The sequence below is a fragment of the Bombina bombina genome, chromosome 5, assembly GCF_027579735.1.
Source record: "Bombina bombina isolate aBomBom1 chromosome 5, aBomBom1.pri, whole genome shotgun sequence".
NCBI lineage: Eukaryota > Metazoa > Chordata > Amphibia > Anura > Bombinatoridae > Bombina > Bombina bombina.
Window position 1 is genome coordinate 451726700 of NC_069503.1, and position 17141 is coordinate 451743840.

Below are 17141 nucleotides of genomic sequence, written 5' to 3' on the forward strand. Positions count from 1 at the left end.
GGGAAGAAATTGAAAAAACGAGGACCAAACTCTCTCTTAATAAAGCAGCTGGCCCGGATGGATTACCCAATGAGTTCTACAAAATGTTATCATCAGAGATAGTCCCTTACCTGGGTAATTTGTATAATGATATCTTTATTAATAATAAACAAGTTACATCCTCTTTCTCTTCTTCATTTACTACCTTGATTCTAAAAGAGGGGAAAGACCCCACACGCAAAGAGTCTTATAGACCAATCGCTCTGTTAAATTCGGACTACAAAATCCTCTCTTCAATTTTAGCAACCAGGCTTCAGTCTATCAAAAGTAATCCATCCGGACCAAGCTGGCTTCCTTAATAATCGCAACTCTACAGCAAAAATTAGGGAACTACTTGTTACTATGGAATATATCCAGAGGCTACTTGCTCGGGAGGCGGGGGGAGAGGACTTCCCGGATTTGGCCATCTTATCAATCGATGCAGAAAAGGCCTTTGACCTAGTAACTCATAAACACATAATAGTCTCTCTAACAAAGGTTGGGATTGAGGGCAACCTCCCTAAGTTTGTAGAGAATTTATATAATCAATCTTCTACAAGCCTGATTATTAATAACAATATATCCTCTCCTATTCCATTGAATAGAGGCACGCGGCAGGGTTGTCCTCTCTCCCTGCTCCTTTTTGATGTAGCTATAGAACCGTTGGCAATAATGATAAGGAGCTCCCTGGAGGGTATAAAAATCCAAAACCATGAAATGAAAGTCGGATTATATGCAGACAACTTACTTGTTTATTTGTCCAACACTGATCAGAATATTCCAAAGCTTCTGCGAATTACTGACCATTTTGGTGCATTCTCAGGGTATAAAGTAAATGCTTCAAAATCCGAGTTGTTTTGGCTTAGGAAAAGCACTAGAAGTAATTTAGACTTACCCTACAGAGTGGTAACAGAATCTTTTAAATACTTAGGAATCAATATCCCAATCAGTTTAAGAGACTTATATAAAGTAAATGTAACCCCAATGCTTGTTCATCTAAAAGAAAGGCTTAAGGCCTGGCAAAATCTACCATTATCATTCTCTGGTCGGTCAGCTTTATTTAAGATGATTCTCCTACCAAAGCTGCTTTACATCTTCCAGAATGTTCCATTAATCTTATCTGAAAAAGACGTTCGTTCAATGAACTCCTTAATTAGGCAATTTATTTGGCAGGGGAAAAGATCTAAGATAGCTCTCTCTAAATTGATGGCCCCAAGAGAATTGGGAGGCCTAGCATTACCAAATCTAAAATCTTACAATCTTTGTTTCCTAGCTCGCATAGTAGCGGACTGGATCTCCACTAAGAACTATGTTCTAAATAATGATCTTGAATTAAACATATGTGAACCGTTCTCACCAGTAGCCTTGGCGCACTCTGAGCCTAGAGACCTTCCAATAGGCATTAAAGAACTTAAATTCATTATGAATCCTCTCAAAGCTTGGTATAAGTTAACTAAATCTCTTTCAATAAATTGTATAGCATCAAAATATCTCCCCCTGATAGGAAACCCGAATTTCCAACCAGGCCTAGATTCTTTGGTCCTCAATAGATGGCATAACAATGGCCTGGATAGGGTTATATATTTAATTGATCAGGATAGAAAGTGTGTTAAATCCTTTGAAGAGCTGAGGAGTGAATTCAATCTGCCAAATAAAGACTTCTTTGCATATCTGCAGATAAGGCACTATGTCCTTGATCTTATTCATAAGGTTGGATGGAGCTGGACTCTTGGCAAATTGGAAAATTGGCTAACAATAACTAAAAATAGCTCCATGTCCATCACTCCTTGTTATTATATCCTGGGTTTTAATAAAGGTACTTCTACTATGGAGAATCTGGGCCTGACTTGGAATGCCCTAATTCCACATAGTAATATTGAACCAAAAACTATTCAACTATCAGTGAACAAAGTAGTAAAAACGACCCTTTCTTCCAATTGGCGTGACGCACATTTAAAACTTTTGCACAGGGCATACTTCACCCCGGAAAGGGGCCTCAGAGTTCGAAATCAGGAATTTAACAAATGCCCTAAATGCTCCTATCTAGCTGCAGATTTAATACATATGTTTTGGCAATGCCCTAAACTGAGAAACCTATGGAATAAGCTAGAATATTGGCTTAAGAATAAATTAAAAATTGAACTATTAGCTCTTTCATTGTTTCAGATCATACTTTGCTTAAAGTATGAAGAAAGATGTCAGCCTAATGAGAAATTAGTAAACTTGTCCATTTTAGCTACTAGATACTAGTGATGTCGCGAACAGTTCTGCCACGAATAGTTCGCAGCGAACATAGCATGTTCGCGTTCGCAGCGGACGGCGAACATATGCAATGTTTGATCAGCCCCCTATTCGTCATCATTGAGTAAACTTTGACCCTGTAGCTCACAGTCACAAGACACATTCCAGCCAATCAGCAGCAGACACTCCCTCCCAGACCCTCCCACCTCCTGGACAGCATCCATTTTAGATTCATTCGGAGCCTGCATTCTTAGTGAGAGGAGGGACAGTGTAGCTGCTGCTGATTTAATAGGGAAATCGATAGCTAGGCTAGTGTATTCAGTGTCCACTACAGTCCTGAAGGACTCATCTGATCTCTGCTGTAAGGACAGCACCACAAAAAGCCCTTTTTAGGGATAGAACATCAGTCTGCTTTTTTTTTTTTTTTCCCCTGTGTAATATAATTGCAGCCTGCCTGCCAGCTCAGGCTCACAGCGTATACTGTGCCCACTTGCCCAGTGCCACCACTCATATCTGGTGTAACAGTAGTGTACATTTAAAAAAAAAAAAAAAACTTTTTTTAATTTGAAATAATAGCAGTCATTTTCCTTCATACGTGTGCGTTTGAGGTCCTGCCAGGGTACAGTGTGACACCAGTGCAAGTCATATCTGCTAAAAAAAAGTAGTGTTCATTTAAAATAAAAAAAAACTTTTTTTAATTTGAAATAATAGCAGTCATTTTCCTTCACACGTGTGCGTTTGAGGTCCTGCCAGGGCACAGTGTGACACCAGTGCAAGTCATATCTGCTAAAAAAAAGTAGTGTACATTTAAAAAAAACAACAACCTTTTTTTAATTTGAAATAATAGCAGTCAGTTTCCTTCACACGTTTGCGTTTCAGGTCCTGCCAGGGCACAGTGTGACACCAGCGCAAGTCATATCTGCTAAAACAGTAGTGTACATTTTAAAAAAAAAAAAAAAAACCTTTTTTAATTTGAAATAAAAGCAATCAGTTTCCTTCACACGTGTGCGTTTCAGGTCCTGCCAGGGCACAGTGTGACACCAGTGCAAGTCATATCTGCTAAAACAGTAGTGTACATTTAAAAAAAACAAAAAAACTTTTTTTACTGTGAAATAATAGCAGTCAGTTTCCTTCACACGTGTGCATTCCAGGTCCTGCCAGGGCACAGTGTCACACCAGTGCAAGTCATATCTGCTAAAACAATAGTGTACATACATTTTAAAAAAAACCCTTTTTTTACTGTGAAATAATAGCAGTCAGTTTCCCTCACACGTGTGCGTTCCAGGTCCTGCCAGGGCCCAGTGTCACACCAGTGCAAGTCATATCTGCTAAAACAGTAGTGTACATACATTTAAAAAAAAAACATTTTTATTGTGAAATAATAGCAGTCAGTTTCCCTCACACGTGTGAGCTCCAGGTCCTGCCAGGGCACAGTGTCACACCAGTGCAAGTCATATCTACTAAAACAGTAGTATACATACATTTTAAAAAAAAACAACCTTTTCTCCTGTTAAGTGTAGTCAATCCACGGGTCATCCTTTACTTATGGGATTATAACTCCTCCCTAACAGGAAGTTCAAGAGGATCACCCAAGCAGAGCTGCTATATAGCTCCTCCCCTCTACGTCATACCCAGTCATTCTCTTGCACCTAACTAATAGATAGGATGTGTGAGAGGAGTGTGGTTATTAAATTTAGTTTTTATTTCTTCAATCAAAAGTTTGTTGTTTTAAACGGCACCGGAGTGTATTGTTTTTTTCTCAGGCAGTATTAGAAGAAGAATCTACCTAAGTTTGTATATGATCTTAGCGGACGTAACTAAGATCCATTTGCTGTTCTCGGCCATTCTGAGGAGTGAGGTAACTTCAGAACAGGGGACAGCGGGCAGGGTTCACCTGCAAAGAGGTATGTTGCAGTATATTATTTTCTAAGGAATGGAATTGACTGAGAAAATACTGCTAATACCGATATAATGTAAGTACAGCCTTAAATGCAGTAGTAGCAACTGGTATCAGGCTGTTATGTATGTATGTTGGCACTGAGGTATTTCTGGGGAATGGCACTTCACTAAGAAAATACTGTATACATATAACTTATAGCCTTTCTGCAGTGAGAACGACTAGCAACAGGCTTTTAATATCATTTCATATATTCATATTAAAACGTTTACTGGCAGGTTAATCGTTTTTTTCTCTGAGGTACTTGGTGAAAAATTTTATGGGCATTATTTTCCACTTGGCTTTCGTTTATTTTGAATAAAATCAGTTTACTGAGCTTCCCCACTGTTGTATTATGAGTGGGAGGGGCCTATATTGGCGCTTTTACTACGCATTAAAAATTCAGTCACAGCCTTCCTTATTCTTCCTGCATGATCCAGGACGTCTCTACAGAGCTCAGGGGTCTCCAAAACTAGTTTGAGGGAGGTAATCACTCACAGCAGACCTGTGAGACTGTGCTTTGACTGTGATAAAAACGTTATATATTTTATTATCCGTTTTTTTGGTATTAAGGGGTAAATAATCCATTTGCTAATGGGTGCAATCCTTTGCTAAATTAATGCATTTCATGTGAAATTTTGGTTGCTATAACTAATCCGGTTCATTGTTATCTCAACTGTGACAGTTTTTTGTGTGCTTCTTAAAGGCACAGTGACGTTTTTTCATATTGCTTGTAAATTCATTTGAAAAGTATTTTCCAAGCTTGCTAGTCTAATTGCTAGTTTGTTAAACATGTCTGACACAGAGGAATCTCTTTGTGCAATATGTTCTAAGGCCAATGTGGAGCCCAATAGAAATTTATGTACTAATTGCATTGATGCTACTTTAAATAAAAGCCAATCTGTACATGCTAAGAAAAATTCACCAGACAACGAGGGGGAAGTTATGCCGACTAACTTGCCTCACGTGTCAGTACCTGCATCTCCCGCTCAGGAGGTGCGTGATATTGTAACGCCAAGTACATCAGGGCGGCCATTACAAATCACTTTGCAAGACATGGCTAATGTTATGACTGAAGTTTTATCTAAATTGCCAGAACTCAGGGGTAAACGAGACCACTCTGGGGTGAGAACAGAGTGCGCTGATAATACTAGGGCCATGTCTGATACTGCGTCACAATTTGCTGAACATGAAGACGGAGAGCTTCATTCTGTGGGTGACGGATCTGATCCAAATAAACTGGATTCAGACATTTCAAATTTCAAATTTAAGCTTGATAACCTCTGTGTGTTACTAGGGGAGGTGTTAGCGGCTCTGAATGATTGTAACACGGTTGCAATCCCAGAGAAAATATGTAGGTTGGATAAATATTTTGCGGTACCAACGTGTACTGACGTTTTTCCTATACCTAAAAGACTTACTGAAATTGTTAACAAGGAGTGGGATAGACCCGGTGTGCCTTTCTCACCCCCTCCTATATTCAGAAAAATGTTTCCAATAGACGCCACCACACGGGACTTATGGCAGACAGTCCCTAAGGTGTATGGAGCAGTTTCTACTTTAGCTAAGCGTACCACTATCCCGGTGGAGGATAGCTGTGCTTTTTCAGATCCAATGGATAAAAAGTTAGAGGGTTACCTTAAGAAAATGTTTGTTCAACAAGGTTTTATATTGCAACCCCTTGCATGCATTGCGCCGGTCACGGCGGCGGCGGCATTCTGGTTTGAGTCTCTGGAAGAGACCCTTGAGACAGCTCCATTGGATGAGATTACAAACAAGCTTAAAGCCCTTAAGCTAGCTAATTCATTTATTTCTGATGCCGTAGTACATCTAACTAAGCTTACGGCTAAGAATTCCGGATTCGCCATTCAGGCGCGCAGAGCGCTGTGGCTAAAATTCTGGTCAGCCGATGTAACTTCTAAATCTAAATTGCTTAACATACCTTTCAAAGGGCAGACATTATTCGGGCCCGGTTTGAAAGAAATTATCGCTGACATTACGGGAGGTAAGGGCCATGCCCTGCCTCAAGACAGAGCCAAGCCAAGGGCTAGACAGTCTAATTTTCGTGCCTTTCGTAACTTCAAGGCAGGAGCAGCATCAACTTCCTCCGCTCCAAAACAGGAAGGAACTGTTGCTCGCTACAGACAGGGCTGGAAACCTAACCAGACCTGGAACAAGGGCAAGCAGGCCAGAAAACCTGCTGCTGCCCCTAAGACAGCATGAAGTGAGGGCCCCCAATCCGGAAACGGATCTAGTAGGGGGCAGACTTTCTCTCTTCGCCCAGGCTTGGGCAAGAGATGTCCAGGATCCCTGGGCGTTAGAGATCATATCTCAGGGATATCTTCTGGACTTCAAAGCTTCTCCTCCAAAAGGGAGATTCCATCTTTCAAGGTTGTCAACAAACCAGATAAAGAAAGAGGCGTTTCTACGCTGTGTACAAGATCTTTTACTAATGGGAGTGATCCACCCGGTTCCGCGGTCGGAACACGGACAGGGGTTTTACTCAAATCTGTTTGTGGTTCCCAAGAAAGAAGGAACCTTCAGACCAATCTTGGATTTAAAGATCCTAAACAAATTCCTAAGAGTTCCATCGTTCAAAATGGAAACTATTCGGACAATCTTACCCATGATCCAAAAGGGTCAGTACATGACCACAGTGGATTTAAAGGATGCCTACCTTCACATACCGATTCACAAAGATCATTACCGGTACCTAAGGTTTGCCTTTCTAGACAGGCACTACCAGTTTGTAGCTCTTCCCTTCGGGTTACCTACTTCTCCAAGAATCTTCACAAAGGTTCTGGGGTCTCTTCTGGCGGTACTAAGACCGCGAGGAATATCGGTAGCTCCGTACCTAGACGACATTCTGATACAAGCGTCAAGTTTCCAAACTGCCAAGTCTCATACAGAGTTAGTACTGGCATTTCTAAGGTCACATGGGTGGAAAGTGAACGAGGAAAAGAGTTCTCTATTGCCACTCACAAGAGTTCCCTTCTTAGGGACTCTTATAGATTCTGTAGAAATGAAGATTTATCTGACAGAGGTCAGGTTAACAAAACTTCTAAATGCTTGCCGGGTCCTTCATTCCATTCCACGCCCGTCAGTGGCTCAATGCATGGAGGTAATCGGCTTAATGGTAGCGGCAATGGACATAGTACCCTTTGCACGCCTGCATCTCAGACCACTGCAATTGTGCATGCTAAGTCAGTGGAATGGGGACTACTCAGATTTGTCCCCTATGCTGAATCTGGATCAAGAGACCAGAAATTCTCTTCTATGGTGGCTCTCTCGGCCACATCTATCCAAGGGGATGCCTTTCAGCAGGCCAGATTGGACAATTGTAACAACAGACGCCAGCCTGATAGGTTGGGGCGCTGTCTGGAATTCCCTGAAGACTCAGGGATCTTGGACTCAGGAGGAGAGTCTCCTTCCCATAAATATTCTGGAATTAAGAGCAGTTTTCAATGCCCTTCTGGCTTGGCCTCAGTTAGCAACTCTGAGGTTCATCAGGTTTCAGTCGGACAACATCACGACTGTGGCTTACATCAACCATCAGGGAGGGACAAGGAGTTCCCTAGCAATGATGGAAGTCTCAAAGATAATGCACTGGGCAGAGTCTCACTCTTGCCACCTATCAGCGATCCACATCCCAGGCGTGGAGAACTGGGAAGCGGATTATCTAAGTCGTCAGACTTTTCATCCGGGGGAGTGGGAACTTCATCCGGAGGTCTTTGCCCAAATTCTTCGGCGTTGGGGCAAAACAGATCTGGATCTCATGGCGTCTCGCCAGAACGCCAAACTTCCTTATTACGGATCCAGGTCCAGAGACCCGGAAGCGGTTCTGATAGATGCTCTGACAGCACCTTGGGTCTTCAACATGGCTTATGTGTTTCCACCTTTCCCGATGCTTCCTCGATTGATTGCCAGGATCAAGCAGGAGAGAGCATCAGTGATTCTAATAGCGCCTGTGTGGCCACGCAGGACCTGGTATGCAGACCTAGTGGACATGTCGTCCTGTCCACCATGGTCTCTACCTCTGAGACAGGACCTTCTGGTGCAGGGTCCTTTCAATCATCCAAATCTAATTTCTCTGAGGCTGACTGCATGGAGATTGAACGCTTGATTCTATCAAAGCGGGGATTCTTGGAGTCAGTGATTGATACCTTGATACAGGCTAGAAAGCCTGTTACCAGGAAAATTTACCATAAAATATGGCGCAAATACTTGCATTGGTGCGAATCCAAGAGTTACTCATGGAGTAAGGTTAGGATTCCTAGGATATTGTCTTTTCTACAAGAAGGTTTAGAAAAGGGTTTATCCGCTAGTTCGTTAAAGGGACAAATCTCAGCATTGTCTATCCTTTTACACAAACGTCTGTCAGAAGTTCCAGACGTTCAGGCTTTTTGTCAGGCTTTGGCCAGGATTAAGCCTGTGTTTAAAACGGTTGCTCCGCCATGGAGTTTAAACTTAGTTCTTAACGTTTTACAGGGTGTTCCGTTTGAACCCCTTCATTCCATTGATATCAAACTGTTATCTTAGAAAGTTCTGTTTTTAATGGCTATTTCCTCGGCTCGAAGAGTCTCTGAGTTATCTGCCTTACATTGTGATTCTCCTTATCTGATTTTCCATTCAGACAAGGTAGTTTTGCGTACTAAACCTGGGTTTTTACCTAAGGTAGTTACCAACAGGAATATCAATCAAGAGATTGTTGTTCCATCATTGTGCCCTAACCCTTCTTCAAAGAAGGAACGACTTCTGCACAATCTGGACGTTGTCCGTGCCCTGAAATTTTATTTACAGGCAACTAAAGATTTTCGACAAACTTCTTCCCTGTTTGTCGTGTATTCTGGACAGAGGAGAGGTCAAAAGGCTTCGGCCACCTCTCTCTCTTTTTGGCTTCGTAGCATAATACGTTTAGCCTATGAGACTGCTGGACAGCAGCCTCCTGAAAGAATTACAGCTCATTCTACTAGAGCTGTGGCTTCCACTTGGGCCTTTAAGAATGAGGCCTCTGTTGAACAGATTTGCAAGGCTGCGACTTGGTCTTCACTTCACACTTTTTCCAAATTTTACAAATTTGACACTTTTGCTTCTTCGGAGGCTATTTTTGGGAGAAAGGTTCTTCAGGCAGTGGTTCCTTCCGTGTAAAGAGCCTGCCTGTCCCTCCCGTCATCCGTGTACTTTTAGCTTTGGTATTGGTATCCCATAAGTAATGGATGACCCGTGGACTGACTACACTTAACAGGAGAAAACAAAATTTATGCTTACCTGATAAATTCCTTTCTCCTGTAGTGTAGTCAGTCCACGGCCCGCCCTGTTTTTTATGGCAGATCTAAATTTTAAATTATACTCCAGTCACCACTGCACCCTATAGTTTCTCCTTTCTCGTTTGGTTTTCGGTCGAATGACTGGGTATGACGTAGAGGGGAGGAGCTATATAGCAGCTCTGCTTGGGTGATCCTCTTGCACTTCCTGTTAGGGAGGAGTTATAATCCCATAAGTAATGGATGACCCGTGGACTGACTACACTACAGGAGAAAGGAATTTCTCCTGTAGTGTAGTCAGTTTGCAAGGCTGCGACTTGGTCTTCACTTCACACTTTTTCCAAATTTTACAAATTTGACACTTTTGCTTCTTCGGAGGCTATTTTTGGGAGAAAGGTTCTTCAGGCAGTGGTTCCTTCCGTGTAAAGAGCCTGCCTGTCCCTCCCGTCATCCGTGTACTTTTAGCTTTGGTATTGGTATCCCATAAGTAATGGATGACCCGTGGACTGACTACACTTAACAGGAGAAAACAAAATTTATGCTTACCTGATAAATTCCTTTCTCCTGTATTGTAGTCAGTCCACGGCCCGCCCTGTTTTTTATGGCAGGTCTAAATTTTAAATTATACTCCAGTCACCACTGCACCCTATAGTTTCTCCTTTCTCGTTTGGTTTTCGGTCAAATGACTGGGTATGACGTAGAGGGGAGGAGCTATATAGCAGCTCTGCTTGGGTGATCCTCTTGCACTTCCTGTTAGGCAGGAGTTATAATCCCATAAGTAATGGATGACCCGTGGACTGACTACACTACAGGAGAAAGGAATTTATCAGTTAAGCATAAATTTTGTTTTTTTACTGTGAAATAATAGCAGTCAGTTTCCCTCACACGTGTGCGTTCCAGGTCCTGCCAGGGCACAGTGTCACACCAGTGCAAGTCATATCTGCTAAACCAGTAGTGTACATACATTTAAAAAAAAAAAACCCACCTTTTTTATTGTGAAATAATAGCAGTTAGTTTCCCTCACACATGTGCGCTCCAGGTCCTGCCAGGGCACAGTGTCACACCAGTGCAAGTAATATCTACTAAAACAGTAGTGTACATACATTTTAAAAAAACAACAACTTTTTTTTACTGTGAAATAATAGCAGTCAGTTTCCCTCACATGTGTGCGTTCCAGGTCCTGCCAGGGCACAGTGTCACACCAGTGCAAGTCATATCTGCTAAAACAGTAGTGTACATTTAAAAAAAAAACCCTTACACTACCTGAACGATACAACATCATACCTGATGTTTTAAAGCACGTTATTCCAAATAATTTAGGAATGTTAGGTGATTTATGCCCTTTATGGATTAAAACCAGACTCTGCATCAACTATGTAATTTTCCATGGGAGTTTGCCATGCATCCCCCTCCGGCATGCCACAGTCCAGGTGTTAGTCCCCTTGAAACAACTTTTCCATCACTTTTGTGGCCAGAAAGAGTCCCTGTGGGTTTTAAAATTCGCCTGCCTATTGAAGTCTATGGCCGTTCGCCCGGTTTGCCGGTTCGCAAACTTTTGTGGAAGTTCGCGTTCGCCATTCGCGAATGCAAAATTTTAGGTTCGCGACATCACTACTAGATACTTGATTTGCAAGAAATGGAAATCGAGAACACTACCAACTATCCCTGAAATTAGAAATTTTAGAACAAAAAAATACAAACATAGATAATGAACGCAACGTAAGGAACTTTTTTGATAAATGGGCACCGTTCATTAAGATATTCCCTGAGAGAGAAATTGATTATTTGATTTTTCCATTTAAGAATTCAGAGATAGTTTTGCTTGGTATCTGGTGAGTCGGTGAGGGTTAGAGAGAATCGGCATTTCCCTTCCCCTCTCCTCCCTTCCTTTCCCTCTTTTTTTTTTTTTTTTCTTTTTCTCCCGTTTGTTTTTTTTACCTTTTTTTTTTTTTGTATATATTTTAATTATTAATATAAATAATAAAAACTCCAACAGTGAGTAGTGAGTAATTTGGTAAATATTAATGCTTCAGTTTAACTAATTGTGTATATGATCTGTAAAATGCATTCCATGCATGTCTGTTATTGTTTTTTTTTTTTTTTTTCATTGGATTTTCTTCCTTTTTTTCTTTGATGCTGATATAACATGTACGATAACTAAAATATTTTCTGGTTGTTTGTCTCTATATTATGGATTTTGTACTGCTGGTTATAAATAAATGTTGAAAAAAAAAATAAAAAAAAATTGCATGCTCTATCTGAATCACAAAATAAAAAAAATGGTTTCAGTGTCCCTTTAAGCTTTGAGACTTTTTTTTTATATGTACAGTGTCCATTTTAGGATATCCTTGCTCTCTCCTGTAAAACTCCCTCCTTCATTCTCCCTCCTCTAAAACTCCATGCTCCCTCTTGTAAAACTCCATCCTTTCTGACCTCCATCCTGTAAAATCCTCCTTTATCCTCTAAAATTGCTCCCTCCACTTAAACTCCACCTTCCTTTAAACCCCTGAAAACTACCTCCTTTCTCCTCTCTGCTGCCTCCTCTGTCCTTCCTGTTCCATGCTGCCTGCTCCATTGCCTCCTCACTTCTCCATGCTGTCTCCTCCCTGCTCTATGCTGCCTCCTCCCTGCTCTTTGCTGCCTCCTCCCTGCTCCATGCTGCCTCCTTTATCCTCCTTTGTCCCCCCTGCTCCATAATGCCTCCTCCCTCCTCTGTCCTCCCTGCTGTATCATCTGTCCTACCTGCTTCATGATGCCGCCTTCCTCCTCTCTCCTCCATGCTTCCTCCTCCCTTCTGTGTCCTCCCTGCTACATGCTATCTCCTCTGTCTTCCCTGCTTACTCCCCCCTCCATTCTTCAAACTCAGACATTTTAATGCAGGTTCAGTAATTAACAACCATATATAGTTGTTTTAATCTTAAACATGTTTGTATAGTTTCTTTTATTAAGAAATAAGAAATTAAGCATATTTATTTGAATGTTTCACTTGTTTACAATGCATTTTAATTCATAAACCTTCTATTGTCACATTTTAATAAAGTTACATATATATATATATATATATATATATATATATATATATATATATATATATATATATATATATATATATATATATATATACATACACACAAAACAGAGGGTATTTTTGCACATCCACTTGCAAATAACTAAAATTTTTAAATGCTACAATAAATTGCCTATGCTTTCATATTAAAATTGGGATCTTAGTTACACAATATGGCTATTTCTGCTTAGCCAGTAACTAACTTACAAGGTGTCCCAATGTTAACACATTCTGATTTTTTAAAATTATTTAAAGAAAGTAAGAGGGAAGATGGAGAGCTCAGGGCTGGTGCAAAGTTTTTTGGGACACAGACGAAAAGACAATCTTGCTGTTCCTAGGTAAAACACGCCTTTTATATAAGATTACATTATATGATAAAATATATGATTTGTGAAGCTTTGTAGGTACACAGATAGATGAGAGAAACTGGAGATTAATAAAAATAGATGGAGATAGAATATACAGATAGATAGATAGATAGATAGATAGATAAATCAATAAAGTAAGATTGATAGAGAGATAAATAGATATATATAGCAAAAGAGATAAATAGATAGATAAAGTAAGATAGACAGATAAATAAAGTAAGATAGATAAATAGATAGATACTGTATAGATAAAATAGGATAGATAGATAAATAGATAAATAAAGTAAGATAGAGATATAGATACTGTATATATAGATACTAGATAGATAGATAGAGAGATAGATACTGTATAGAGAGATATATAGACAGATAATATATATATAGATAGATAGATAGATAGATAGATAGATAGACGATTATACAATTTTTATACATATAACAGACCATTTTACTTTCCTCATTTTGGTCCCAGGAAATGTTAAGTGTAGGAAATACCTGAATAGTTTAAACTTCCACAGCGTCACATAGTAACTTAACAACAATTACCTTTATGATTATATTCCTATTGCAGCTGAGGCTTCTGTATGTTGCTGCACTGTCTGTCTAAGTCCCACAACTGCTCTTTTAGTAAGTGATATTGCACCCGAGTTTCTGCAATGGTAATTGGCTGTTGCAGATGTTACATAGAGCTTCAACAATAGCACTCCCACTCCATGACATTGCTGTTGTCATGGTAATTTTGCAGACTTCCTGCTTTTAGTTGGATCAGCTCCCTTGCTTGTGCAGCAGAGTACTCAGCCACATACAGACTTCTCCGGCCCTGGGCTACATTTTACATGCCCGGCCGTATCAATAAATAGCAGCATCTGTCTCCTGCATGCAGCGGCCGTGAGAGCAACTTGCAAGTAAGTGTCTCATGGCCGCTGTATATCTGACCCCTGCTAACTCGCGGCCGTTTTACTCCTGCTTTTGTGCTGCTCAATGGGGCCTCCCACCCTCTCGGGCCCCAGTGCAACTGCACCTGTTGCACCACCTAGTAGTACCGCCCCTGACTACAGTACTCTACTTAAAGGGACACGAAGCCCATTTTTTTTCTTTAATGATTCAGATAGTGCATGCAATTTTAAGCACCTTTCTAATTTACTCCTATTATCAATTTTTCTTCGTTCTCTTGCTTTCTTTATTTAAAAAGCAGGAATGTAATGCATAGGAGCCGACCCATATTTGGTTGAGAACCTGGGTTATGCTTGCTTATTGGTGGGTAAATGTAAGCCTCAAATAAGCAAGAGCTATCCATGGTGCTGAACCTAAAATGGTCTGGCTGCTAAGATTTACATTCCTGCTTTTAAAATAAAGATAGCAAGAGAACGAAGAAAAATTGGTAAATTAGAAAGTTGCTTTAAATGTCATGCTCTATCTGAATCATGAAAAAAAACATTTGGGTTCAGTGTCCCTTTAAGGTATTTAATGTTCCTTTAAGAAAATCGCCTTGTAGTCTTCCTTGACTTTTTGTTTTGGATAAAAATTCCCTTTTTTCAAAAGAGAAAAAAGTCATAAAATTATTACAAATATTGTATATATAGTCAGTATACAATGTTTAATACCATTTTCAAATAATACATGTATTAATTACATGATTTAATTAACAAGTGTTAAACACTTATTAATTAGGGGGGGATTTACTTAAAAGGATATTGATTTCCTTAAGACATGGGGGTCAATTTATCAAAGTGCGAGCTGACATGATACAATGTAGCGTATCATGTCCGCCGCACATTGATAAATGCCAACAGCATACACTGTCGGAATTTATCATTACACAAGCAGTTTTTGTGAACTGGTTGTGCAAAGCCGCCCCCTGCAGATTCGCTAGCAGGGGTGTCAATCAGTCCAATCGTATAGTATCAGGCGGATTGATGTCTGCGGCCTTAGAGCAGGCACACATACAGTACTTTGTATGTAATATCTAAATAATAATTCAATTTTTTTTTGTTCACATTTTTGAGGAGGCTGCATGGAGAAGGGAGGACAGAGGAGGCAACAGGGTGGACAGAGACGGGAGCAGGTAGAAGGCAGGCTGGAGAAGGGAGGATGCAGCATAGAGGAGAGAGGACAGATAAGGCAGCATGTAGCAGGGAGGAGAGAGCAGAAAGGAGGCAGTTTTACAGGAGGTAGGAGGGAGTTTCAGAGTAGGGAGCATGGAGTTATAGAGGAGGGAGTTTTACAGGATGGAGGAGGAAGAAGGGAGTTTTAAAAGAGGGAGCATGGAATTTAAACGATGGAGGAGGGAGCTAGAATGTTCTAAAATACATATGTGATGCTATCAACATTTATATGTTTGGTTGTTGTATTGAATCAGTGTGCAAGTGGCATGTAAAATGTGTAATTGGACCTACACCATGCCTTTTTAAACGTGCAAATAAAAAACAATAAATACTCTTTCATCATACATTATTATTTTTTTTACTTTTACTTTGTTTTGTAACTAATTTGGATGAAAACAATTGAGGGTGTGTGTATATATATATATATATATATATACACAGTATTTTTTTTTCAAAAATTCACCTATAGATTTGTTGCCATTTATAATTTTAGTGTATGGTTTGTTTAAAGGTCATTGAAGCAAATTGAAATGGAGAAATTAACTTGAAAATAGAAACAGATTTGGTGTCGGTCTCAACTCATTTTAAAGATCTGGGAAACCCACCCTGGGGTAAGATGTGAGTGCTCTGGCTGTGTTACCAGGAAATGACTACTGTGGGTGATGCCCACTATACAGAGTTGCACAGTTGGCTTACTTTCTGAACCAAACACCTTTTTATTTTGAATAAAACCACATTTTGCAAATGTTCTTCTATCATGCCTACTTATTTTAATACAAATAATAGGGTCACCTGCTAATTACAGAGCCGTTGTAATACAATATGTTATTACAGATACAAATCCTCAAATCCGGTATTCCAAAATCCGTAGTTATTCCAAAATCCAGACTTTTATTAAAAGGATATGAAACCCACAAATGTTCTTTTGTGATTCAGTGACAGGCTGGAACTAGAGGGGGCGCATATATAACAGGATGGAAGGATTGGTAATTAACAATGTACCGTATGCAAAAACTATATTCAACATACATACAAAATCCTAAAATCAAAAAAGTACCAAAATAGATTGTATACACTTCTTTAAGGTAGGGAAATCTTCACCAAGGTAGGCTATCATGTGCTGGCTGTCTCCTCCTCACAGACTAATCCGGATAAGCTGCAGAGTGTAGAAAAAAAGAACAGAGGGTGCCTCATGTGTAGAATCACCAAACATATGTGTGGACTTGATGAAATATGAGCCAAATGGATACTCACATATTACTGGGGCACCCTAATGTGCTAGTAGTTACAGGCTGAAGAATTATAGGGTGTATCAGCTCACCCACTTCTTGAACTCCCTGTGTGCTGCAGTGAAAAAGTGAAGCAAAGAGAGCACTACATGTGTAGATCAACCAGAGTATAAAAACATGTAAATTGACAATGTCAAAAGTGTACTCACATTCTGAATGAGCACACCTATGTGCTGGTAGAAGTAGACTGATAAATTTCAAAAGGGCATATCAGCTCACCCAATTAAGGTTCTCCCAATAATCAGGATACAGGTGCAGGATAAAGCTAGTGTTTGTGTCCCAATGGATAGTCAATGGACACAAGCAAATAAGGTGCTTCCACTCTACTTGTATTTTTTTTAAAAAACACAGATGTTTAATAAAAATAATTTATAAACAAACACAGGTAATGGAACAGGGGTATCCAAATATCCCCCTTAAAATGCAATGCATTTCTCGGTACTAAAAAGGCCGTTTCATCAGGCATAACAATCACCTTACTAGCAGTCCTGCTTTTTATATCTCTTACCAAACCCTAATGGAACAAACCCACCCTTTTAGGGGCGTGTTCTCTGATTAATCATATACACCTGTATACCTATGTGAAATCACATCCAGAATCAACCTATGTATACATAAAGGGCTACCTATATAATACATCACTCAGCTTAAACATTAAGCAACATTGGGCTAAAGATAAACATCAAGAAATTAACAGTATCGCAAATAACATATATACAAGAGAAATCCATTTCGTTAACATTTATATTTCATTGACAGTCATATTTCAATTGTTAAGATAAAGCCCATTTTGTTTGCATTCATATTTCAAATATTTTATTCCTCTCTTTATATACATATAATGGATATGAAA

The 17141-nt window shown here is 39.8% G+C and overlaps 1 protein-coding gene across 1 annotated transcript in view; it reads left to right on the top strand.

The window, feature by feature from the left end:
• The window catches only part of HUS1 (HUS1 checkpoint clamp component), a 113365-nt gene extending 97744 nt beyond the window's left edge, over positions 1-15621 (top strand). Inside the window, 1 exon segment of the mRNA XM_053715754.1 lies at positions 15511-15621. Within this exon segment, the coding sequence (XP_053571729.1) occupies positions 15511-15621 (111 nt within the window).
• The last annotated feature ends 1520 nt before the right edge of the window (positions 15622-17141 follow it).